At 47.0% G+C, this 26396-nt stretch overlaps 2 protein-coding genes across 4 annotated transcripts; one reads left to right on the forward strand and one right to left on the reverse strand.

Moving 5' to 3' along the window:
* Positions 1–962: 962 nt before the first annotated feature.
* TSFM (Ts translation elongation factor, mitochondrial) lies at positions 963–9813 on the forward strand (the record flags this gene model as incomplete). 3 transcript variants are annotated; one of them, XM_079714859.1, is made up of 6 exons in its annotated part: positions 963–1061; positions 1285–1458; positions 2087–2215; positions 2956–3078; positions 6842–6929; positions 9018–9813. In XM_079714859.1, the coding sequence occupies 6 exons, from the start codon at positions 963–965 to the stop codon at positions 9422–9424; spliced, it is 1020 nt and encodes a 339-aa protein (XP_079570985.1). In that variant the 3' UTR covers positions 9425–9813. The 3 variants fall into 3 exon arrangements, with proteins under 3 accessions (XP_079570985.1, XP_079570987.1, XP_079570986.1); XM_079714861.1 differs by having other exon boundaries at positions 963–1019; positions 2956–3090; XM_079714860.1 differs by having other exon boundaries at positions 963–1019.
* A 648-nt stretch (positions 9814–10461) lies between these two features.
* AVIL (advillin) lies at positions 10462–26148 on the reverse strand (the record flags this gene model as incomplete). Its single annotated transcript, XM_079715086.1, has 19 exons — positions 10462–10854; positions 12282–12398; positions 13312–13380; positions 14007–14195; positions 15665–15809; positions 15920–16065; positions 17891–18070; positions 18861–19019; positions 19124–19261; positions 19743–19843; positions 19946–20099; positions 20794–20892; positions 21021–21099; positions 21554–21756; positions 22020–22130; positions 22223–22331; positions 23744–23940; positions 24641–24715; positions 26083–26148. 19 exons carry the CDS (start codon positions 26146–26148, stop codon positions 10741–10743), a joined length of 2451 nt encoding a protein of 816 aa, XP_079571212.1. The 3' UTR covers positions 10462–10740.
* Positions 26149–26396: the final 248 nt, after the last annotated feature.

The following is a 26396-nucleotide window of genomic DNA, read 5'->3' on the forward strand; positions in this document are numbered from 1 at the left end:
ACTTACTCCTTGGGCCACACATCACCTCCTGGGGCCTCCTGGCCTCCATTCACTCCCCTTCAAACCATTTTGTAAACTCTGGTGATCTTCCAAAATCAGCTCTGATTAGCTTCTGCTGCTGCCCAACAGAAGCAAGAATAAGCTCTTCTGCTTGGTACTCAGTGTGTCCCGTGTGATCCCAAATTATCTTGCTACTTCATTTCCTACTGGTTTCCTACATGTATGGCAACCTCTGGCCAAATTACAAAAGGTCTACTCTTTGTTCCCTAAATCCACACCAAGATTCCCTGGCTTCTTCCTTCATTCTGTTTGATGATTCCCTGCCTGGAAGGGCTATTTCTACCTCTCAAAATCTTCATTATTCTTAGCTTCTCTCCTGAAAAAAGCTTTTCCTGAGCCTCCTGTTTGAATATGATTTCTTTCTCCCTTGAGACGCTTTAACTAACGGTTCGTCTTGTGAGGCTTACCTTGTCTTGTGTGATCATTTGTCTGCTCCCTATTTTCTCACCATTAGATTACCTTGGAGGGCAGGGCTGTGGTTCCTGGCACACAGTTGGTGTTCATCAAATATTTTTGTTCCTTCAACAAATATTTACTCCTCCTCCCTATGTGACCTTGGCCAAACTTCTGAACCCACCCAACTACCTCACAAGTTTGTCATGAGTCATAAATGGATAATGAATATGAAAGTACATTGGAAATAAACATGAAGTGTTACCACGTGTCTTGTATTGTTATTTTGTGACACTTCTGTCTCATGCTTTCTGTTATTTTACCTGCGGGGGGTAATTCCCTTGTGAAAAGTAGTCTCAATACACCAAGTAGGGGAGGCGAATGCGCCTCCCGGACAGCAGGTGGCGCCATCTCCGCTTGGCTCGTTCCGGTGGAGAGTTTTGGCCCCGCCGCTACGCCGTAGGCCCGTGGCCTCACCGGTGCGGCAACAGTGTACGGCCCCCGGGAAGATGTCGCTGCTGCGCTCACTGCGTCTCTGTCTGGTCGCGCGGGCTGGGAGCTGCACAGTGAGTGCTCTTGGCCCCGGCCCCGTTCTGCCTTCCTTGCAGGTCTCCCGTGCGCAGGGCACGCTCCCTCCCCTTCCCCTGGCTGCGTTCGGCTCCATCTCCCCCTTCTCCGCACCTCGGTCCCTCTTCGCGGTGCAGCGTCAGGGCGCTGCCGTTCCCCCACCCCCTGGGTCTGTCTCTCCTAAGGTCGCCTCCCGGCCGACGTGCTCCCACCCCACGAGCTCCTCGCTGCTTCCTGCTTCTCATGCCTTCTTACTCCCTCCAGGTGGGCCCCCTTCTGCTTCAGTCGCCCCAGCCGCGGCATACATTTCACGCGGGGCCCTGGCTATCCTCCTCGGCTTCCAGCAAGGAGCTCCTCATGAAGCTGCGGCGGAGAACGGGCTACTCCTTTGTAAACTGCAAGAAGGCTCTGGAGACTTGTGGCGGGGATCTCAAACAGGTGTGTGGGAGGAAGTAGAGGGGAGCTAGCGCGGGGGTGGGAGTGGGGTACCGGGGCCCGACCCCAGTGCGTTTGGGAGGTCGCGTAGAAGTCAGATCTGCTGCCCAGTGACCCATAAGGACAGAGTCCTAGATAGGATTCTGACTTCAATGACAATCTCACCCTTTGACTCTTACCTGTTTCGAAGCAATTGACTCAGGGTCGCAGGGCTAAGAAACTATTCCATGCAAGGCTGCTATGAGGTTTCCTCCTGCTTGGGGCTGAAAGGGCTCGTGGGAGCTTTGGAGTCAGACCGACGACCAAGACCCAGATCGTGGTATCCTCACACTAATCCTGTGACCTTGGACACCTTACTTAATATTTCAGAGTTGCATTGTTCTTATTTACATAAAGAAAATAGTACTATCTGCCCCATAGAGTTGTTGTGAAGATTAAACTTATCCAAAACACCAGGCACAATGCCCACTGTTTGTCATTTAGTGGTACGCTGCCAATAAATGATAGATTAGTTTCTCTTGTAGGGCTGAGGGGAAGGAGAAAGAATTGGGGAACCCGAGGTATTTTAGAGCCCCATTCTGTTCTAAATTCTGTGCCTTTATCATCTGCCCTTTATCTTTTTTATTTATAGGCAGAGAGCTGGCTCCACAAACAGGCCCAGAAGGAGGGCTGGAGTAAAGCTGCCAGGCTCCATGGCAGGAAGACCAAAGAAGGTCTGATTGGGCTGCTGCAGGAAGGAAACACGACTGTGTTAGTAGAGGTGAGTTGTCAGAGTTCCAGATGCCAGGAACAGCTGTCCCTTGGGTGTAGGCTTTGTGGTAGACCCTTTGCATTCTTAAAGAAGAGGTGTTTGAGAACCATAAAAGCTAGTTAGAATTAAGCCCGTGAGACCCCAGTTACTAGCTATGGATTCATTTAAGTATAGCAATGCACAGGTTGTGGGTGAGAAAAGGCCTAGTAGTGTAGACTGTTATTCCTAAACGTGAGTCCATTGTGGCCTTACACCTCGTCACTGATTGTTTCCTGGAATAGTTAGATTTTAAAGCTAGGAATTAGACTAATTAGATGATGGACAGCAAGCAGCTGTTTTAGAGGAGGTTTAGGGGCCCAGTTGGTGAAGAATCAGATGTGGATTAGTCTAGAGCGAGAGAAGAGATAAACAAGCTGATAAACAAAAGTGGTTTGGTGTTGGAGGAGCCTAGGGAATGGGGCGATTATGGCATGTGCCACAGGCAGGTGATGAACTTGTAGTGAATCCTTTGGGGGACATTATGGAACCGTCCTGTGAATGCGCAGGTTATTGCTAACTCATTGGCACAGCAGGAATCACTTCATTCAGTTTCTGGCCTCAAGCTAGTAGAGGAACTGTGGATTTAATCCTAGAGACATTTATTTCTGTTTTGTTGCGTCTGCTGCCTGTTTTATCAATACCTTGCTTTAAAGCATTTTTGGAGACTATTAGTAAACAGCTTATACAGCAACATCAATTTGTTCCCACAGGTGAACTGTGAGACAGATTTTGTTTCCAGAAATTTAAAATTTCAACAGTTGGTCCAGCAAGTAGCCCTGGGAACCCTGTTGCATTGTCAGAGCCTAAAGAATCAACTGTCCACATATAGTAAAGTGAGTTTTGGGGTTGTCTCCAACATGCTGGATTTGTTCCTCCCCTCTTAGGGTCTTTGCTATTCCATTTTTTCAGACATTCTCATGTCTCACTTCCTTATTTCATGTCTCTGCTTAAATGTTATCTCTCTGGAGAGGCGTACCTTCCTCCTATTGCTCTATCCCCTTATTTTGCTTCATTTAAAATCTGTTGTTATAGTTCTTACATATTACATTTTAATTTATTTATTTCTTGTTTGCCTTCCCTAATAGAATGTAAGCTTCATAAGGCAGGAGATTTGTCTGTTCACTAGTGTGTCTCTGGTGCATGAGGAGTGGGCCCAGCACTTGCTTGGGGCTCTGTTGAATGAATGAATGAATGCCAGTGGAATACAGTCCATGTATCAGGTGAAGCTTTGTGTTCAGAAATCTAGAATGGCCTGAGGAAAGGATTTCTAAATATAGATACTGGGGCTTCCCTGGTGGCGCAGTGTTTGCGAGTCCGTCTGCCGATGCAGGGGACACGGGTTTGTGCCCCGGTCTGGGAGGATCCCACATGCCACGGAGCGGCTGGGCCCGTGAGCCATGGCCGCTGAGCCTGCGCGTCCGGAGCCTGTGCTCCGCAACGGGAGAGGCCACAACAGTGAGAGGCCCGCGTACTGCAAAACAAAAATAATAAATAAATAAATAAATAAATATAGATCCTGGAGAAGGCACAATTTAGGAGACTTAGCATATTCTTATCTATAGAAGGAGCAAGGAAGGAATTGTATCAGTATGCCTTTGATCCATCCTTGTTGCCAAGGCAAAAATGAACCTACTACTCACAACAATTTTTTTATTTAGTACCACCCTTTTCCTTCTGTTTATCTTTCTTTTGAGATCTTATGGTAAATGTTAATTATTACTGGCATTAAAGAGTCATACTACATGGAAAACTATGTTGAGATTATTTTTTAGAATTGTACTGAATAGATGAGTCACTTGAAGTAGAAATTCTAATCTTGACTTTGCCAGTAGCTGTTTGTAACCGTGAGCTATTCACTTACTTTACTGTGCCTCTGTTTCATTATCTGTAGCAAGGGACTTTGGTCCCTTTTAGCTTTATTAATTTTTTCCTTTTGGTCTTTATCTTTTTAAAACTTTTATTTTGAGAAAAATTCAAATTTGCAGAAAAGTTGCCAGTATTCTACAGTAAACTAGAGTAATTTTATCTAGATTCACCATTTGTTAACATTTTGCCTTATTTACTTTATCACTTTTTATATTCATATTATTGTCATCCCTATTGTTTTTTTATCCTTTTGGGAGTATGTTGCGGACATTAGAACCCTTTATCCCTTCAGCATGTATCTCCTAAAAACAAGGACATCTTCCTATATAACCACAGTACAATGATCACATTCAGGAATTTTAACATTGATAAAATATTTTTATTTAGATAATATACAATATACATTTCGTTTTTGGCAACTAGCAGTTTTTCTTGTGATCCAGGATCCAGTCCAGTAGCATGTGTTGCAATTAGTTGCCATGTCTGTTTGGTTTCCTTTCTTTGTTCCTCAGCCTTTCTTTGTCTTTCATTACATTGACATTTTTGAAGGGTACAGGACAGTTTTGTAGAATGTCCTTCAATTTGGGTTCAACTGATGTTACTTCATACTTAGAATATGGATTTTTGTAAGAATCTTAAATAAATTATCCTCTGTTTTTCTCAGGACATCATATCAGGAGGCACAGGGGGGTGGGACTGTGGTCTTGTTATTGATGGTGCTAATTTTGATCTCTTGGTTAAGGTAGTATCTGCCAGGTTTCTCCACTCTAAACTTACCATGTTCCTTTTTTGTAACTAGTAAGTAATCTGTATGGGAGATTTTTTTGAGACTGTGTAGACATCCAGTTCCTCAAAAAACTTGTGCCTAAAAGTTTTAGCATCCCTTGATGATTCTTGTCAGGATCAGTTGTTACTGTGATAGTTGCATAATGGTTATTTTTCTAACCCTTACAGTTTCTTTCACATGGGTTAGTTTTATTAGGTGGCATTCTATTGTAATAAGGAGACTTCTCCTTCTCCCTTTATTTAGGGATTTACTTAGTAGCAACATTGACTCATAGATTGTTCTTTTATACAATTCATTATACAATCCATTAGTCTTATTTATTTATTTATTTATTTTTCGCTGCATTGGGTCTTTGTTGCTGCACGCGGGTCCATTAGTCATTTTAATGCTCAAATTATCCCCGGATTTGGCAAGTTTAAGCCAAGCCTATGCAAGCTGGTTCCATTGTCTTTTTGGTATGGCCTTATTATTTTCTGACTATTTCCGTACTTTTTGGCATAACGGAGTATTCTGGGTTTATGTCACACTTTCGTTGCCCCAACCATGGGATTGGCAACTCCTCCAAGGGGTCCTGATCCTTTCTGATGGGGGAGTGGTTTTTAGAAACCAAGATCTGGGCAGCATTAGGTATGCTTAATTCTACTGAGATGTCATTGCTGCTCTGCTCTTTCAGCAGAGCTAGGAGATGTGTGTGTGTGTGTGTTTCAGTAATCCTGCACCACAGGCTTCTTTCTTTTCTTCCCCCTTTCTATATTTGTACCTTCCTTCTCTCATAGTGAATACACTGGCTTCTAGCAATTTCAGTATGTGTACTTATTTACTCTCTGTAGGGTACACACTTTGTTTCAGAGTTACTGTCCCTGACCACTGCAAATAACAAACCTACTAAGGAGTTCAAGATTTCTTTGATGTTCTTTTTGTCCTTACTTTGAAGTTATGTGGCCAAAGGACTGTATCGAAAGTAACTTGGATTAGTTTTTTTCCCCCTTTTGAGATTGTGTTATTCCTTTGAAATACAGTTAGAATCTCTGTTTCTGTTTAGTCAGTGTTTGTTTTCGCCCCTAATCCTTGTTAATTTAATTTTATTTTTGAATATGTAAAACATTAACAAGGTTCTGGAAGTTAAAACTCTCCTCCCCCCTCCCCCAACCACATACACAAGTCTTACTTCCCTCCTCTCCCTTCCACCCCATTCCTGTCCACTCCTGTGGATAACCATCTCCACTAATTTCTGGTTATCCTTTTTGCAAAAATAAGCATATTTATACAAATATTTATTACACAAATGTTGGTATAATATGTATGTATTCTTTTAATTTGCTTTTTTCACTTAATATATCCTGGAAATACTCCATAGCAGCTCATGGAGACCATCTTTTTTTCTCTCTTTTTCCAGCTGCATAGTATTTCATTTTGTGACTGTACTGTGGTTTATTCAGCCAGACTCCGCCTGTTTGGACATTTAGACTTCCCAGTATTTTACAATTAGAAATAATTGCTCAATGAATTACTTTGTGCCTATGTACTTTTGTATTGTTGGAAGTGTATTAGAGTAAATTTCTAGAAATAGGATTGCAGGGTCAAAGGATAATAGTATATGTAGTTTTGTTAGCTATTGTCCAATTCCCTGCCATTGGATTTGCACCATTTTTCATTCCTACCAATGATCTACACACCTTTTAGTTTCAACATTTTATGATTGTATGAAAATATTGTTTCTGATTTCTAGGAAACTACATTCTAAGAAATTAGGCCAGAGATTGGGGTGGAATTGGGGGTGGAGTGCTTAGCAATTTTTAACGTTCTTGGCTTAATGAAAACATTATCTATTTATACTTAGTTGTCTTAAATCATTTTCTGAGAAATAGACTATATTTTTGCTTAGTCTCTTGGTAATTTTAATTATACAGACTGACTCATGTTCATTTTCTTTGTGCACTTAGGGCTTCTTGAATTCCTCTGAGCTCTCTGAACTTCCAGCTGGGCGTGAGAGAGAAGGATCTCTCAAGGATCAGCTGGCCTTAGCAATTGGTGAGTATTTGTAAGGATCTGGAAACTGGAGATTAATAACCGGATCTCCTGGTATCTTTAGTATTCCTCCAAATGTAGATCAAGAATTACAAGGTCAAGTTCCTTCAAAGGTCTGATAATCTGAATGCGAGAGGTGGGTTGTGTGTTAGATATTAGTGAGCAGTGGACACCCTGAAAAGCTCACACTCTGCTGAAGAAAACCATTACCAAGCCACCTGTTGTTACTTTGAGGGAAATGGGATCCCAGTGTCATCAGAATTTTTAAATTCCTTTAAAAGAATTTAGATTTGTATGAAAAAAAGTTTAGTTTTTAGCTGTTTGCAACTAATTAAAATTAGTAGGCATCACTGTGCTGACCAAACAAAGCATGTCTTTAGGCAGAGATGGCCTTTTGACCTCCGGTTGACTACCTCTCTATACACTATGAAGGAAATAGTCCGTCAGAGGTCATTTCATCTTCTTTATGAAGGGGTCCAGGAGTATTTCAGGGCATCATGTTTAGGAATTTGTCCTCTCTTTAAAAACAAAATCTGATCCTGAATTTGTGAAGGTACATTCTTTCAGAACCACTGGCTGTAGGAGCCGTATCTGGATCATTGGCAGTGGGAGGAGTAGGGGTTTTGCCTTCTTCGTACATGTCCTTGATGGAAGGAGGGAGGTACGGCTGGGGTTAGAGCTTGCTGGGAATTTACTGCTCATTTGATGTTTCCAGTCAGGACATCAATTCTGTTTTTATCAGGTCATCTTGAAGTATGTATGATGTTTCAGTGAGTCATGGTTGAAAAACCAGATAGACAGCCGTGTATGGAACTTATTAAGAAATTCTGGAAGAATTGGGTGTTTCAGCCTTGCCAGTTTCTGGGAATTAACTATTGGGTAGATGCTTTGAGCTGTTTTAAGATTCCTTTTGGTTTCTGGATACTTCCCTTTTATGACTTTTAGTTATAACTATGGCTAATTCAGGGATATTTATCCAGACCCCTTTATTCTCCTACCCCTACCTACCTTTTGGCTTCTTTGGACTTCTGTTAGAGGGGATAGCATCCTGAGAGAAAGGAGGAAACTAGAATCTGTTTTTGGTTCTTATAAATAACTCTGAAAATATTATCTTTTAATTTTTGATGAGGGGAAGCTGAAATCACCATGTGACATGGGGCTTTGGATTTTCTGGGGCTTTTAGTTTGGGACTTTTTCCTGATACAATGGATGATCAGGAGTTGTCTGTGTCAGTTATAGTGGTTTTTGGGAGGGATGGTGACTTGGTGGGAAAAAACACAATTGGTTTGGAATCAGATCTGAGGGGGTTTTTTTGTTTTTTTGTTTTTGTTTTTTTTAAGATTTTTTTTTGATGTGGATCATTTTTAAAGTCTTTATTGAATTTGTTACAATATTGCTTCTGTTTGACATTTTTGTTTTTTGGCCACGAGGCATTTGGGATCTTAGCTCCCCGACCAGGGATTGAACCTGCACCCCCTGCATTGGAAGGTGAAGTCTTAACCACTGGACCTCCAGGGAAGTCCCTAGATCTGAGTTTTAATTCCAGCTCTGCCATACGTTAGCTCTGTAGCCTTAGGCAGGTTCCTTAAGCTCTCTAAGCCTGAGTTTAAGGTAGTGATGATAGCCAGATTGGAGAACTCACTATGTGCCAGATACTGTAATAAGTTCTTTTACACATCTTATTGATTTCTCCCAGTAACCCTGTTTTCAGGTTATTTTAAGTGGCATCCTCTCCATTTTACAGAAGAGAAAATGAAGGCTTGATGAATTAGTAAATGGGGTTATATCATTAAATTACTTGCCTAAGGTCGTAGCCAGTGAGGTGCAGAACTGAGACCTGCGCCCAGGGTGTGTGTGACACCAGAGCCTGTGTTTCTAAATACCAGCATGGCATTCACTCCATTTCTCCCACCCTCTCCCCCCACACCCCTTTTCCTGTTTACACTGAAAATGGTATCTCTCCCTCTGTGGCACATCCACGGTGTAAATGCGGAGGACTGTCTCCCAAACTTGGCTGCTTCTGTGCATATTTTGGTACTACCACGAGCATCATATTCTGGAAGTGTGTTTTTTGTTTTTGCTCTCTCACAGGGAAACTGGGAGAAAACATGACTCTTAAACGAGCTGCATGGGTGAAGGTGCCAGCTGGGTTCTATGTTGGCTCTTATGTCCATGGGGCAATGCACAGTCCCTCTCTCCACAACCTGGTTCTGGGGAAGTATGGGGCCCTGGTCATCTGCGAGACGTCTGAGCAGAAAGCAAACCTTGAAGACCTTGGCCGCCGCCTTGGGCAGCATGTGGTGGGCATGGCTCCTCTCTCTGTTGGCTCCCTGGACGACGAGCCTGGGGGAGAGGCAGAAACCAAGATGCTGTCCCAGCCGTACTTGCTGGATCCCTCCATCACACTGGGACAGTATGTGCAGCCCCAAGGGGTGTCTGTAGTAGACTTCGTGCGGTTTGAATGTGGAGAAGGCGAAGAGGCAGCAGAGGCTGAATAGGTTCCAGAGCCTTTTGGCCCAGGAGACAATGTTTATTCTTAACTCTGGACATTATTACAAAAAGGGGTTATTTCCTAAGCCTCTTCAAACCCAGCATTTGTTTTTCATTTGAGTTTATAATGAAATGATATACTTCATGGGTTAAGCTATTAAATAAAATTGTTACATAATAAAGAGAGTAGAATCTTTTCTTTGTTTGCGTAATGCTGGGTCTAGCTTTTTTGTGCCTGACTTGTGACAGGTTTTAGAAAACAACAGGTGGGTCTCACTGAAGTGACTGACAGTGTCTGGGAGAACAGGCCTCGCCAACTGTGCTGCTGCCCCCTTCAATGCAGGTTTATTATGGTGTCCCTAAAATGTCTACCTTGTTCCATCCTACTCCTGTGACATAGAACTCTCTTGTTCGGTTTCGCTTTGTGACGCTTTGGACTATGCTTCTATCCTAGAACTTCCCCAGTTACATTACTTGTGCCACATGGATTCTTTGGAATTGTTGACTCAAACTTAGAGTTGTCTGGAAAATGTGGTTCATTTGTTGATGTCCGTAGCGTGCTTTGAAGGCTCTCTGCAGTGGTATACACAGATTCTGGCCTCATTACTGAAATTAATAACACATGGCCCTGTTTCTCCTCTGGATAGTGGGGTGGGGATGGGTGGGGACTGAGGTTTCCTGGACAGCTGTAAGGCAGATTTTGGCATTCTTAGGTCAACAGGGATTCCAGTTATCCAGAGAGCTCACTCAGCAGTGCCTCTTTACTTGCCCAGTACTGAGACATTTCTCCCAGTAGAACAAAATAGTTACCATAATGGGCAGACCCAAAATACTGAAAAGAACTCCCATTTGCTCTTACAGGTATCTATATTTGAAAATTTAAAAATCTCTGGCACATACAGTTCTGAGCATTTAGATTTTGACTTCAGGGTGTATATGTGAATAACTTCAATGATTTGTGGGTTAAATAGGAAATACCGATCTTAAGATTTAAAACAAACTTAGGCCCTTGCCCCAATATTAAACACTTTAAACTTAGTTTTTTTGTTCTCTTTACTTTTGACTTCTCCAGATCCCTGCAGTTTTCGTGCTTTCTGCTGAGGCCACAAAAATTAAAAAGTGGGTAGCTAATAGCTAACATTTTAGGTATATAACAGGGAACGCAGGGATGAGAAAAATGGAGAACATGCTGTGATTTGCAGAGCCTACTGTATCAACATTAAGTAGCTGGATGTTAGGCAGAAATTAGTAGAGAAATTCTTTCCTGGTACTGGCACTATCTGCTTTCTTCTGGGGTCTTGCAGTAGGCAGATGCCTTCTTGCCTCAGAAAAGCCCCTTTTCTTTCTTCATCTGGAGCTGTTTCCAGCCAGGCAGAGCAGCAAATTGCCCTCTTGTGATGCCAAACACAGAAACAAAGTCCTGTTCAGAGAGGTAATTCTAAGAGAGAAGACAAAGTTTCTAGTTAGAAGGAAGACCTAGCGCCTGTCAGTGCTAACGGGGTCGGGGAAATGGGGCCAAGAGAGAGTCCCAGGTAGTTCCTTGAAAGGGGAAGTAGAATGAATTCTTCAGAAAGTTTTTAATAGACTTACAATGGGGAGTTCTTTGGCTTGTGGAGTCCCACCTTGGCCTCTGAAAGCCCTGGCTGGATTCGCTCACAGTCCCACCTGGCACCAGTGTCTTGCCAGAAGGACAAGAAATGGGTTATATATTATGTACAAGTTCTGAGCATTAGGCTTTGGCCGAATGGAGAACTAAATCGATGGTTTTCCTTGCTTTCTGCCCTTATCTGCCATTTTTTATCCAGATATTTTCAAATGCAAGATCAGGTGGACCTTAGTGAGAGCATAAAATTCTCCTAACATTTATTTATTAATGATTAATGAATATTTTCTGTCCAAGTAAAATTATTAAGATATGGTCTCTGTTTTCAAGAAAGTTGCAGCCCAGATACTTAAGAGTTGGTTAGATAAGACACTGTGGAAAATCCAGAGGCCCTTCCCCTTCAAGGGGGAAATAAATTAGTTCATTCAACATGACTGTTAATTCAATCAGCTGAAACTTAAGGTGTGCCTGTGATCTGCTGGGCACCATCCTAGATGCTGAAAAGCTGAGAATGTAGGCGTGAACAAAACAAACAAGGTCCTTGCTCTTGAGGGTATCACGAGTGGGGCAGATAGACGGTGACCCAGTATAAAGGGACTCTAGGCGGTGAGGGAGGCAGTGTCGGGGTGGTCAGGGGAGGCCTTCCTGGGGAGGTGGCATTGCAGCTGAGACCTAAATAGTGAGGAAGGAGCTGGTTGTCTCGTGATCTGGGAGAAAAATGTTTTCAGGCAGGAGCAATTAAAAGCTCATGTTCGAGGAACAGAAAAAACAGCCACTGGCTGAAGGGCGGTAAGTGAAGAGGGTAGTGGTCTGTGAGATGAAATCAGAGGTGGGCAGGGGCCAGATTGTTTGGGGCCTTGGAGACCGTCAGAAGAACTTTGGATTCTAAGTGCAGTGGGAAGCCATTCAAGGTGTTTTAAATAAAAAAGTATCATCTGTTGTAGAAGCCCATTGGTTGTTATGTGGGGGACAGATTGTAGGGCAGGGGTGGAAACCAGTTGGGAGCCTGTGGCAGTGGTCCATGATGGCTGGACCATACTGGCAGCAGAGAGATGGAGAGCAGTGAATGGAAGCTAGCTGATGGATTGATGTGGGAGGTGAGAAAAAAGAAGCAAGAAGGAGCCCTGGGTTTTCGGCTTGAGCTCCTGGGTGATTCAGATGTCTATTGAGTGCTTACAGTGTTCCAGATCTGTCCTAGGCTGTATACTGAGAAGGTGCTTTACTCATGGAGAGCTCCACTTACATCACATGCAGGCACTCACCTCCTTTTTGGCAGGGTTCACATCCTCAGGCAACTCCTGACTCTGATTTTTCAACAGAACTTCTACGGGGTAATATTTTGGCTCAGAATTTAGGGAGAGGGTTGTGTCCCTCATATCCTAGGGAAGATAAGAATGTAGACACTGGATAAGACTCTTCAGGTCTGTGCAGTTGAAGTTCTGTGTTTACAATATTTAAATGTTGGTTTTTACCACTTCATACTTTATAATCATCCTTCAGAACAGTGGTCCCCAAAACTGGCTGCATGTCAGAATCATCTGGGAATCTAAAATATTCAGATTTTAGGGTCCTTCTTGGGAAGGTGATTCAATAAGTCTAAGGTAAATCCTGTATAGCCAGTTTGGCGTAGATGTTTTGCTTAAACATCATCTAAATACTGTGATCACATTCCTTCTATTGGTACTTTTACTTGGGCTCTACATTTCCAGCCTTCAAATTCAAGTCATACTTCTTTTAAATATTTTTTAAAGATGCTACATTGCCATTAGCTTTGAAATCTTGAGTTTGTACAGCACAAAGGACAAAACTGCCAGATGGTTCGGACAGTGGTGCCATGTACTTGTCCTGATGTTAAAGAGCTGTTGGATTCCTGGCCAGAAGCTCCACTTCTTTTGGCCATTAAAATAGGGGTAATGGCCTGAGTTTCTGTGGACGCCCCTGTCAGAAACTGATAAACATTATCATTTGGGTTAGAAGCTTGTTATTTCTGAAAAATACTAACAGTAAGTTTAATCTGTCCTGAATGACAGAGAGAGTTGAATAATAAAATTTGGTTTTGTTTTCGTTGTTTTTTTAAACAGCAAGTCTGTTCTAAATTCTGGAAGGCAGTAAAATAAGGAACTTGGCTCTGAGACCTGCATTTCTACCGATTAAAACAATCTTCATATCAAAATAGACCACCAGAGTAATACTAAGAAGGCCATGATAGGGTTTTGGCCATGTTGCATCTGTAGCATTTGCTGTTTCTCTCTGGCTCTGGTTGCCTGTGAATAGCTCCTCCAGGAAACTCACAGCAGTGATTCTCGTGATAGCAGCAGCGTCTCCCAGCTCTTCTTTTAACTGTTCATATGATTTCCCTGCCTGAAAAGAAGAAATAGAAAATACAGCATGAGATGCTGCTTACAGGGGAGGGACATGTCAGGCCTGGTCGGTACCCTCGAGAGAAGCAAAAAAGCCAGGGGACAGAAGACATTTCAGGGATAAGCAAAAATGAAAATCCCCCCTTCTGGGTCTATGCAGGGTTGGAAGGTACTTAAACAGGGTCTGCGTTCTTTGCTGGTGGCCCCTCAATGCTCCATACTAAAAGCAGTTGACTAGGAGTCAGTAAACCTGGCTTCTTCCCACTGGTTAATTGTGACTTCAGACAAATAACTTCTCTGAGATTCCTCATCTCTTAACACAGGAAACAGTGTTCCCTAGCTATCAGGATGTAGAGCTCAAAAAGTAATGTGTGTGGATATACTTTCTAAACTTTATTACTTTTTCACACACTGCTTGTTCCTGAGGCAAGCTGTGAATTCTCTAACTGGACTTAGTGCCCTGGTGGGCGCGAAAGAGAAGGAAAGTAAAAAGCGGGGAGGGGAGAGGGAGTGGGGGAGATGCGGTCCTGGGTTTACTCAGCCCTTGAGTACCCCGCCATCCCACCGAGCTCTTAGCACCGAGCGCCCTGGCAGTAAGAACATCTTCCCGGTCCTCTCTGTTCTTACGCTCCAGATGTGAGGGTCCCAGGCCAAGAACCAGCCTGTGAATGTGGGAGGCTCGAACCCCTGTTTAATGATCAGGATTGGTGTGCCGGTGTCTCGGCCGCTGGGGTGAGTGTGCAGGTACTCCTGGGCGGTAGCAAGAGCGCTCTCCTTCTCCGTGGCGTTGGCCTCAGCCCCAATCCACAAGAACACCTGTTGTGGTAGAGATTGAGTATTTGTTATTGAGCTCATACCAAGGGCTAAGTATCAATACTAGATCATACGTGCTGCCCTGTCTTTCCCTGTCAGCAGTTCACAGCCTCATCAGAGTAAAGCTTCTCAGATTCATTTTGATTTATGTATCTCCCCAATCTACATCTCCAGTCCTGAACTCTCTCTCTCTGAACTTTAGCTTCCTGGATCCAGCTTCTTGCAAAACACCTCCTCTTGGCTGACTCCAAGCACGTCAAGTATAACACCCCCCAAATGTAGCTCTTTTCTAAACTTGTATCTGTGTCTCCATTCTTGGTGAATGGTGTCCATTCAGTCACCCAAGGCAATAACCTGGGAGTCATCCTAAATACCTGCCATAACACCAGGACTTAGCTAATTTACCTCCTATGCTTTTGTCCAGTCTGTCACCATCCCTCTGTCTCTACTCCACAGCTCCTGTGTGGGCCAGCAGCTGCTCTTACTGGACTAGGACAGTAGTCTGCTGATTGGTCTCCCAACATACAGTCTTCTTTTTCCTCACAAGCCATCCCTCCTCTCCAACACTCGCCAGAGTGATCTGTCTAAAGCACAGTCTGACCATGTCACTCGCCTGCTTAAATTTCAGTAGCTTTCCCGATGAATTTCAAACTTCTTGACATGGTAGGTAAGGCCCACCCCTACTTCTTGAGCTCCACCTCTAGGGTGCTCTTTAACACTGTCTTGTGCTCTGATGATACTATTTGTAGTTCCCTGTATACTAGACTATTCATGCCTTGGTTTTCCTTTGCCTGAATGCCCTCTTTACCTGATTAATGCCTGTTTATCCTTTGAGTCTGGGAGCCATCTCCTCCAGAAAGTCTTCACTGAGCCCCTAAACTGTGTTGAGTGCCCCTTACTTGTGCTCCCATGGCACCTCATACATACCTCCTTCATACTAAAATGATGTTTCTATGTCCGGTCTCCTCCACCCCGCCTCAGCCTGTAAACTCTGAGAGTAGGATGAGGCCCTTGGCCTTGGCGACACCACACCCAGCACAGTGATTAGAACGGACAGGGTGTTGAGTATGTTTGCTGAGCCGAACTGAAGAAAATGGGATGTGGCAGAGGGGTTGCCTTGAAGATAAGCTTTCGTATCCCTTTGTTCCCTAAAAGGCCCATATCCCTGGGTGTGGAGCCTGCTGCCCTTGGTCCTGAGAGAATGGAGTGCATGATGATAGGATGGCGTGATTTTCCTGAAGCAAAGTGGGAAAATTCCCAGGGTGTTGAGTTTTAAACAACATTCTATTCTCTCCAGCCCTGGCAAAAAGCAGGTTCTTCCTTTGGTCACCACTGACAAATGTTTGATTGACTTGGGGATGGTCCAGGGCTACCCTGGCTTTATCTGGGGGGTTGGGGAGAGGTACTACACAAAAAATAGCCTAAAGCTTGAGGATCTTTGTCATTTGTTCCAAGCTCTCTGGCTGTCTTACCTGGTCCCAGGTATCCAGGAGCATCACGTCATCTGGGTTCAGGTCATCCTGGGTGAAGTCTGTGATCTCAGTGACAATGAACCGGCCAGTCTTATTGGAACATTCAAAGAGACGGGACTGGACATCTAGGATTTCCTGCTGTAGTCTGCAATACAGTCCGTTTAGTAGAGGAACTGAGCTGTTTTGAAATCATGTGCAGTTCACAAGTCTGGTAGGCAGGGGGAGCCAAGAGGAGGGGATGCTGTGGTCCTGTACCTTTTGTCATTGGCATAGTGAGTTTTTCCTCCCAGCAGGTCCCAGAACTCAGCTGGCTCCTGGCCCTCAGCCACTGTGTTCTCGGTGCCATCACAGAGAAGCCCGGCCAGCTCCTTAGCCATTGCCCGCTCATCCCCACTAGACCCCTGAGAGTGGGGTGGGGAGAACACAGATGTTAGCTGCACACAGGCACGTTGATGTGGGAAAAAAGCGGCTGAGACTAAGAGCTCAGTGCAGCCAGGATCATCTACCAAGCCACAGTACCTCAGGATGGGGAGATAGATAGGTTTGTTCCGGTGCTGGGAAGGGCAGGGGGCAAGGGGCAGGGGGCACGGAGGAAAACAGTGGTGGCAAAGGACAGGACTAAACTCTGAAACCCACAGTGGATATTGACAAGTCACCTTTGTTTTGCTTTCAGTTGGAATTTTAGCACCTGCTTTTGACTGTTTTTTAAGAGAAAATTTAAGTTTATTTTAAAAATTATATACAGGAAAATTCACTCTTTTTGCCGTAGAGTTCTATGACTCCTGACGAATGCATAGAATCATGCTACCACCGCCACAACAAAAACAGAACAGTCGTCTCACCACTGCAAAAAATTCCCTCGGGCTACCTACCCCTTTGTAGTCAAACCCTCCCTGAATCCTTAACCTCTGGCAACCACTGATCTGTTCTCCATCGTGATAGTTTTGCCTTTTCCAGCATGTCATAAATGGAATCATACGCTCTGTAGCCTTTGTGCTAGTGCACTGTGCACTTAGCATAATGCACTTGAGATTCATCCCTGCAGTTGTGGGTATCAACAGCTTGTTTCTTTCCATAGCTGAGTAGTATCCCATTGTATGGATGCACCGCTGTTTGTTTATCCATCCTCCAGTTGGTTTGCTTCCAGTTTTTGGTGATTACAAATAAAGGTGCTATAAACATTTGTGTACAGGTTTTTGTGTGAAGATAGTTTTTTTTTAGCTTTTTTTTTTTTTAAATATGTTGGGGTAGGAGATTATTAATTTATTTATTTATTTTTGCTGTATTGGGTCTTCGTTTCTGTGCGGGGGCTTTCTCTAGTTGTGGCAAGCGGGGGCCACTCTTCATCGCGGTGTGCGGGCCTCTCACTATCGCGGCCTCTCTTGTTGCGGAGCACAGGCTCCAGACGCGCAGGCTCAGTAGTTGTGGCTCACGGGCCTAGTTGCTCCGCGGCATGTGGGATCCTCCCAGACCAGGGCTCGAACCCATGTGCCCTGCATTAGCAGGCAGATTCTCAACCACTGCGCCACCAGGGAAGCCCTGAAGATAGTTTTTTATTTCGCATGGGTACATACCCAGGAATGGGGTTGCTGGGCCATACGGTAAGTGTATGTTTTATAAGAAACTGTCAGTTTGTTCTCCAAAGGCCATATTTGCATTCCCACCAGCAGTGTGTGAGAATTCCTATTGCTTTGCATCCTCACCAGCACTTGATATTATCTTTTTTTTTTTTTTCGGTCATTCTAATAGGTGTGTAGTGGTATCTCATTGGGGTTTTCATTTGCATTTCCCTAATGACTAATGATGTTGAGCATCTTTTCCTGTTCAATTCTCTTTTGCAAAATAATTTTAGTGCTTTTTAATGCAGATGCAATCTAAATTGACAAAAATCACATTTTTAGTGTTTTTGTTCAGTGTTCATGGCCGTCCTGTTACAGTCCACCAAACTGGTGTGGAAAGATTGACTTATCCAGCCTGCATCCAGCCTCCATGTGTTTAGAGGTTTATGGAGGGTCTCCTGGATGTAAGCAGTGTGTTCGTGAGTTTCTAATTGGAGGCCTAATTGTGGGGAACATTGTCAGTCCCTTTGAAGATCCTTTAGGAAAAGGTTCCTTTTTTTGAGGACTGCTCCAGCCTACTCTTCAGTTCCTTTGCCTTGCTGACAGGAGGGTTGGTGCAGGGCTGGGCTCTGAGGGGCTGGTGTGACCACTGGGACAGCCATCCTACCTTGCCATACCACAGGTAGTGCTCTGCCTGGGTCCGCAGCAGGAAGACATCATTGGAGTTTAGAGAGGAGGTGAAGGCTGGAACCTCCACCGCTTTGGTGTTAGATATTTCATTTCCTTGAATCTGGAAGAGCCTTACTGGAGGATCGGGCTCGGCATTTCCCTTCCTGGAAGTCCCACCCTAGAGAGAGAGAAAAGCAGAGTCTGGAACGAAGGTGCACCGTGTGCGCCAGGCACTGGGCTAGCATTGTGGAGAACGTGGATGTGTTTGACACCGTCTTTGCCCTCAAGGAGTGTCTAGGCTAACTGAGAGAGGCTGAGGTGAGCTGGAGTTACGGTACCAATAGTATTAGCTTTCATTATGAGACCTTGGTTATATGCCAGGCTCTTTGCTGGTGCCTTATCTACATCTTTTTATAGATCCTCATAATAACTTTGCGAAGTAGGTATTATTATCCCACAGTGCAGATGGGGAAACAGGCTTAGAAACTTGGCTAATAAATGACAAGACTAGGACTTGACCACAGACTTGTGTATATCAAACATGTGACATTATACATTCCTGGTAGTGCTTCAGCCAGGGCTTCATGGAAGAAATGGAACTTGAATCTGAAGGGGCACATTCTCTGGGGGAGGTGGACAGGTAAATGACATGGCACGTGTGAGGTCTAATGAGGACGCCCACCTGACAGGAGTGGAGTGTGTAGGCTAGGGAGCTGAGGGTGATGCGCCTGCACAGGTAATATGGGTCAGATTCTAAAAGACCTTGAACGTGAATTAGGCAGTGGTTTGGACTTGAAACCCTAGGCCTTCGGGGTTCACTTCAGTGTCTTAGAGAGATTCACCCCCTTCTTGTCTGTGTCTTCCCCAAGCCCTGCTCTCTACCCCTCCTCTCCTCTACTGTAGTCTCCTGCTGACCTGCTGGTTCTGAGCATTCTGCTTATGGTGTAATTTTATCTGAGGGCTCTCACCTCAAAGATAACCAGCTTTCCTTTGAAGATGGCCAGGAAGTGGCGTGGCTCCTTCCCCATGGCAACCCGAACCTGCACAGGGGCCCCATCAAACTGCCGGTCCACCTCCACCGCCTGGTATGCTGAGGCTGCCAGCTCATCCTGTGAGGCGTGGCGGCCCTGTAGTGGTGAGCGGGTGCGATGGGTCCCTGCTACCCCCGGCCCTAGCTCAGTGGCCGGAGGAGGCGCCAGGATCCAAAGCTGAGAGGCTGCCCCAGGCCTACCTGCCAGATGTACAGGATGTAGTGCGGCTTCCCGTGCATCTCGTACGTATAGAGAACCAGATAGCAGTCTCCCCCATAAAAGAAGCCATACCACTGATGCTCCACGGGGACCAGCTCCAGGTTTTCAATTCTCCAGACCTAGGCATAGAAGGAGACACAGTTCCCCAGAGATGGGAGTCCTGTGAAGAAACAGCTACCTGGAGGGAACTGGGCCATGCTTAGCAGAGAATCCAGGTGGCTGAGGCACTAACGTCCATTCAAAGTACACCTTCCCCCTCTGGTGCTTCTTTCCAGTGGTGAGGGCTTATCACATTTGCATGATTTGAATCCCAAGAACTGGATCGTCCCTGGTCAGATGCATCCCCATCATGGCTCAGAGATGATTTGAATATGTCTGCCAGGTGAGTTCTTGATAGCACACTGGAGTATCTACCTTTCACTTCCGTGAAGAATTGTGGGAAAACCCTGCAGACTCAGACATCCCTTTGAATAGTCCTGAGGTGCCAGAGGTGGAAAGGAAAGCAAAGCAGACACGGAATCACGTGTCCCTTCTGTACAGCAGAGCAGCCTGGAGGGCCAGTGCTGCCGCCTGCCCTGGGATGTGGGTCACTGGGCTTACCTCAACGTTGCCGTTGCCGTCGTCGACCATTCTTTCCTGGGCTGCCACCTCTGGTTTGGTGTGCAGCAGAGTCGCATCAAATTTATCCTGGAAAACGTTAGCTGCACGGAAGGGGTTGGGAGAAGCCAAGTGAGCAAAAAGCAGCTGTGCCTGCCTTTCTAAAGAGTCCCGGCAGTGAAAACACGATCTGGGGGCAAGCTTACCGATTTTACCAGCGCTGAACGTTTTCCCCAGACCCACGGTCTGTTCCTTCACTGACCACTTCTGGAACAGCTGCTTGAACATGGCTGACTCGGCACCATCACTGACGGTCTCCACGTTGGTGCTGCTGGGGTAGCCCTTCATCTTGATGAAGTTCTGCAGGTGCCCCCCGCCGCCCCCCCCGAAGGACAGGTCAGTCCAGGAGTGCACTGGGCTCTTGACTTGGCTGGTGATTCACCCCTGTGAAGCCAGTTGGTAGGACTGTTCCCTTCTGGGGGTCAGAGTCAAATTCTAACTCACTTCTGTCTAGGGACCAAGTTACCTGCCTCAAGGAAAGGACTGAGTGGAACATTCTGACATCTCTTCATTGGCCTGTCAGATTATTACTGATTTTTTTTTTTTTTTTTTGGTAAGATCCTCTGTTCTATGTTCCTTCAGCACTCCTGTACTCTACTGACTTTGTATCACCTTCATTTGCCCCTTTTTTGCTTTGTACGTGCATCCTGCCTGGTTCATCTGCGTGGGTCTGCACAATGTCATAAGCTCCTTGAGGACAGGGCCCTTGACCTTGATATGTGGTATCTCCTTCAATAATAACAGCCACCTTTTTACTGAGCAGGTGTGTGTGCCAGGTATTGTTCTGAGTGCTTTATAAATGTTACTTAATCCTCACAACAACCCCAGGAGATGGCATTAAACCTGGATTTGATCCCAGTTTGTCTGTCTGACTTTGAAGTTACGTATGTAACTGCGATGTTCTATGCTCTGGTGCCTAATGTGGCTCGCTGAGCACATCTGATGTGTTATGGACAGAATTTTTTGGACAATATTGCACATCCATAGCTCCTACCAGAGCTTTAGACATGGCCATCTGTTTCTCAACCTTTGTGGCTCCTCTTCCTTTCCACACATAGATCTTGGTTCCACTTTGGTCCAGGATGTAGCAGTCCTGAAGCAGACGGTCAGGGATAAAAGTGGTTACTCCTGCCCAAGGCCATGAGGAAGGCCTTTCCCTAGGGTCTGCCTCTGAAGCCAGGTCTGGCTACCCCAAGCCAAGCCCACCCAAGCTCTACTTACATCATGGTTCAGTAAGCCCTGGACCAGAGGCCTCGTTGCTACATCTGTGACCGCCAGCTGCCCAGCTGAGTCTGAGACACTAGAGAAGGGGAGAGGTTAGGCTGTACCTTCTCTTCTACAAAGCATCGTGTAGTCAATCTGATATTTCATGGCTTTGTCTTAGAATGAAGTTTCTGGGTAGAGTTCAACTTCTTGGAACAGGCATGGCTTGAATGCAGACAGGAATGTGATGGACTCTGTTCTGTGGAGGAGACTTTTGTGCATCTCTCTCCTCAACGTTATCCTGTCCACATCCCTAGGCACATATAGATCTGAGCAAAGGAATGGCCTCCCCCAGAGGCCAGGAAGAGTTGCTAACAAGAACAGATGGTAGCTGCTCAGGGAACACCGAGCTCCTTATAGAAGCTGCATTTGAAAAGACTGAAAGAAAGCCAGTCACCTGCACCCCAAACGAGGAGCGAAGCAGAAGTGCTGGTTTTCTGGGGGGGACACCTACCCCAGCTTCCAGCCAGCAGCCAGGCTTAGCTACTCACTGATACAGCATGATATTTGATTTCTGTTGCTGATCTGTGATCTCATCGGGGACCGCAGGCTTGATAATGGAGTGCCGGCCGAGGGTGTCCTGAAGGACCTTCATCAGCTCTGGACTGGCCGCCTCCTTGTCTCCCTCGATCACCCCTATTTCAGCACAGCCCCCTCGCTCCCTGTCCCGAATATGCTTTGCCAGGAGCATAGCCTGTAAAGAAGCCCGAGGAAGTGCTCAGCTCCCAGAGGAGCAGCCTGGATCCCAGACACAGGAGTTACCCTGATGCTGAGTCGCAGGCTCGCACACGTGGCCTGTCTCTGAAACAGATGCTGCTCAAAGGCAGGGGTCTGGCTTGAAGGGCAGGAAAGAGCCAGCGAGGAAAGAAGAAGGAAAGGGCAGCTGAGGGAGTGCAAGCCCGTGAGGCCCCGGGGGATGGGGGGGGTGGGTGGGGGGAGCAACAGAACAGGCCACACCTTCAGACGCTCCCTGCTGCTGCTCTCTGGGCCATTCCACTGGATGATGACCTTCCCAAGGTCCAGCAGGAAGACATCACCTCGGTTAAAGCTGTCCCAGCTCATTTCCACCTGCAGGGGAGAGGTAGACATTATGTAGGAGGAGTTCTTAGGTGCTAGGTGGAGAGGCCCTGGGCCTGGGACAGACAAGGGGCAGGACTTACCTCGGTGGCCCTGATGTTTCTCTTCCCCTTCACGTGCAGCAGCCGCTTCGCGTCGTAGGTATTGGTCTCCACGTGCTTCATCCCGGAGGCCACACCCCCCTTCTTGTAGCTGAGGGAACATCCGTTATTTATTGAGCACCTGCTAAGTGCTAGGTACTGGGGAGACAGTTGTGGATCACACAGATGCAACCTCTCCCCACACGGGTGATGACAGTAAATGAGCCAGGTAAACATAGATGCTGGTCACCACTGCCACAGGGGTGCACTCAGCGGTGGGCTTTTAGACAGCGTGTTCAGGGCAGTCTTCTCCGAAGGACGACATTTGAGCTGGGATATTAAGAGTAGGAACCAACCACCAGAGGACTGGTTCTCCAGACAGAGGGTGCATCACTGATGAAGTCCCCAGAGCACAGAAGAACTTGTTTTGTTTCGTTCTAGAAACTGGGTGAATGTCGCGTGTGATGGGGAGAGGGGCATGAGTCAGGCGGCAGCAGAAACACTCATGACACCGTGGCCTTAAAAACCATCTCACTCCAGGAATCCGCTCTCCCGCCCCGGCCCTCACCCCAGCCCAGCCTCCCCCAGGCATCCCACACGTGAAGGGCGTGCAGAGAGCCGCGGGGAGCAGAGGGTTCCCTGGTGACTCAGCGTGGGGCTCTGTGCCCAGTAGGTCCTCAGTGGGGACTGCTGACCTGTAAGAAGCTGGCCTTGGACCAGCCTCAGAACTCTCAAGCTCATTGGAATTCCTTTTTCTTTTCAATCTCAAGTGCAAAGTTTTGAGGTAATCAAGCTCCTCAGTTCGTGGAAGGTTTGCACCATTGGCCTTTATGAGACCCCTCTCTTGTAGTAAGTATTTTTGTGTTCCCTTTAATTTGCATACCCTACCCCCGCTTTCTCTCCCCGCCATAGGCATCCATGCTAACGGTTTAACATCTGTCTTTTTATTTTCATTCTGGTAAAATGTAGCCTGTTGTTTTGAGTTTATGTATTTTTTTAAAAACAGAAATTGGCATTCTGTTCTATATTTCAAGCCTGTTTCTACCTGTGCTCCCTAAGCCCCGTGTTTTTAAGGTCTGTCCACATGTCAGATGTGCCTCTAATCTGTTTCCAGCTGTGGCATTGTACTCCGCTGTGTCGCGGGGTGTTTTTCCTGTCCACATTGCCTGCAGCTTCCCGCCACCACTAATGTGAACGTTCTGGTTCATGTGCCCTTGTAGACCTGGGAACGTGAGCGCTCCTTTGGGTCACACGCTGGGGGTGAGATCTGCCCCAGTGGCAGCAGACTACTCTCCGGAATGCTGGCCAGTTCTCACTTGCACCAGCAGGGCACCTGTCTCCCCAGAGCTTCGACGACACTTGGCGCCTCTCAGCTCTCTGATTTATGCTGCTCTAGTAGGTGGAAATGATGGCTTTGTTTGGATTTGCATTTCTCTGATGACTTTCTTCATATACGTTTTGGCCCTTTTGGTTTCCTCTTTGGTAAACTGCGGTTACGTCCTTGCTCTGTGCATAGCTACTCACATGATGCCCTGCTTGAAGTAGCCGCGGAAGGTGTCGGACTCGTGGCACTGGACTTCCCGGTGCTGCACGGGGCCGCCGCCCAGGTAGTCGTCCAGCTGCGTAGTGTAGATGGCTGCGCAGGTCTTCTCATCCTGTGAGGAGTCCTTCCCAATCCAGAAGTGGATGTCCTGGGAGAGGATGCTGCCCACTCTCCGGGTCTGGGATGTAGTCAGAGAGATCAGGTCAGGGGCCAGCTTGCCTCCCCTTCGCTGCTGGCCCTTCTGGCGTGGGAAGAACGTGGCCTACGGTGACTTGTGTCCTGCCCTTGGCAGGCTTGGGGCCTCTCCCTCCCTGCAGTGGCCCGGGTGCAGACCCTGGCAGCTCAAATCCCTCTCCACATTTGGGGAATGTTGACAGCTTATTGTTATCAAAATAAACAGAGACCAATGGGGATCTTTTCCGGGTTGGACTGCAGGCTTTTCTTGCTGCTCTTTCGCACCCCTGCACTTGCACATCTGGCACAGTGCTGCTGTCCATCTGCATGGCTCTGTCAGTACTGTCCACGTGGGAGACTGTTTTCTTCCGCTAGACGAGTACTTTGAGGCCAGAGATGGCCTTGTATCCACCTGGTCTTCCTTCACAGCACTGTAATCTGGGGTCTGGGTCCCGGAGGGAGAAGTGCTGCTGTAGGCTACTCGCTGAGGTTCAGACTGAGGGCCACACCCACACCCTCTGATGCAAAATTTAAAACCCTGGCCTAAGAAACCCTTTGATAATCAAACTGGAGGCCTGTTCTATATAACAGCGAGGAAGAATCAAGATGGATACCAGATTAACCTCACGGGCAGATCTCCCAGTGGGGCCCCAGAGCTGGCTCTCAAGGGAGCAGCTCATGGGAATGGGGGGCATGGTGCTCACCGAGAGGATGATGTAGCAGTCCCCCTCATAGAAGGTGCCGTGGGCATTCAGGGGCACCGGCACCAGCTCCATTTTCTGGAAGGACAAGGGGTGTGTATAGGCTGCATTCTCTCCCTCCTCCCCCGACCCCCCCAGGCCTCCCCCTGCACGCCGTCATTTGACACAGGCGGCAGGGGAGAGTGGGGAGATGTCCCCACGGGGCGTGGTGGCCAGCCACAGGATTAGCGCGGCCATCCCTCTGGCTTCTGCTGAACTCCACCTGCCCGGCCCTGGGTCTGGATCCAGGTGCCTGTCCTCACCCCATCCTCCTCGCACCGCCTGCCCAGCCTCATCTTGCTACACTGTGAAGAGCCTGTGCGTCGCCTCAGTCATTTGCAGAGTTGGGTGTAAGCCCTCAGGTAAAAGCCCATCTCTGAGCCGCTGCACCAGAGTGCCTCCAGCGCTGACTCTGACCACCCAGAGCTGGCAAAGTTCTGACAGAATGGGGAGCCAGGATTCTGTGAGGCTCTGGGGGTGGGGAATGCCGGCCGTGTGCAGGCTCCCTGCCGAGGGCTCTGTATTTGGAGTCTGGGTTGGAGCCCTGATGCACCTGTTACCTGCATGTCTGGCTTGTCCCAGGAGAGCCATTCCCATGGCCTCAGATGTGGACTTTCATCACTTTCTCCAAGTAGGTAAACCTGCAGTCATGTTTGAGTGTATTCTATGTAAAATGTGTGTTAAATGTAAAAATGTTAAATATCCCACAATTTGCGTAACTCTTTTAGTACCTATTAGTTTTTAAAGAAACCTGGAGCCTTAAAACAGTGGGAGTGACCTGGGCTCTCACAAGCTCCGAGCTGCTTGCTAGGGGGCTGTGACTCCCCTCGTGGTGGAGGATGGTGAGGTGGGGCATCACTCTGGGTTTTCTGCAGCAGAGCCACTCACTGGGCTCAGAGCAGGGAGGTGGGGTGAGGCTGCCAGGCCAGGGCGGTTCCCAACTATAGACCGCTAGAGCTCGAGGTCAGCCAGAGGGGCTCAAGCCCCGAGTGGGAGAAGGGATGAGCAGGGCACCGATCTGTGCTGTATCCGCCAAATCTTCCTACCACCTTGCAGGAGCCAGAGTGCCCCGTGGAAGACAGGTTCCATTGTTCTGACAGAAGCAGCCGGGTGTCTCGGGCTTCGTGGGTGGGCCTGGGCCCCACCCATCTCTCCAGGACATTTACTAGAAGTGCAGATGGTTAGATAAAAGGCAAGCCTATTTTTGCTTGGAGCCCTGCTCTCCAAGGCCAAGAACATTTCCTCCACCTGTCACCCGCCTGCTCTGAGCACCCAGGAGGGGTCAAGCATCGGAAAACGTGCCCTTTGGAGCTGCCTCTCACTGTTGTTGAACCACAGACAGGAGACCAAGGCATGTGGAGGGCCTTCAGCAGACCAGTCTTCTGCCCCCATCCAGCCCAGCTCACCTCTGTTCTCCAGGTGATGATCCCAGGGTCGTTGCCCACAGCCTGAAAGGCACTGCTCAGAGACATGGCACGTGTCTTCCTGGGACTGAAACATCACAGAGCAAGCACGGAGATGACGCCTCTCACAGCAGTCATCCAGCCAGCTTTCCTCCTAAGTCACTTCCCAATCTCTTGTCAGCCATCCTGCCATGTCCTTGTGGTGCATCCCTGCACTATCTCACAGAGATGCGGACAATGACTTGTCCAAGTTCATGTTGTAAGGCTGGCTGGCCCAGGGATCCCCACCGGAAATTCTGCTTCCCACTTGCCACTTT

The sequence above is a fragment of the Hyperoodon ampullatus genome (genome assembly GCF_949752795.1).
Source record: "Hyperoodon ampullatus genome assembly, chromosome: 11".
Classification (NCBI taxonomy): Eukaryota; Metazoa; Chordata; class Mammalia; order Artiodactyla; family Ziphiidae; genus Hyperoodon; species Hyperoodon ampullatus.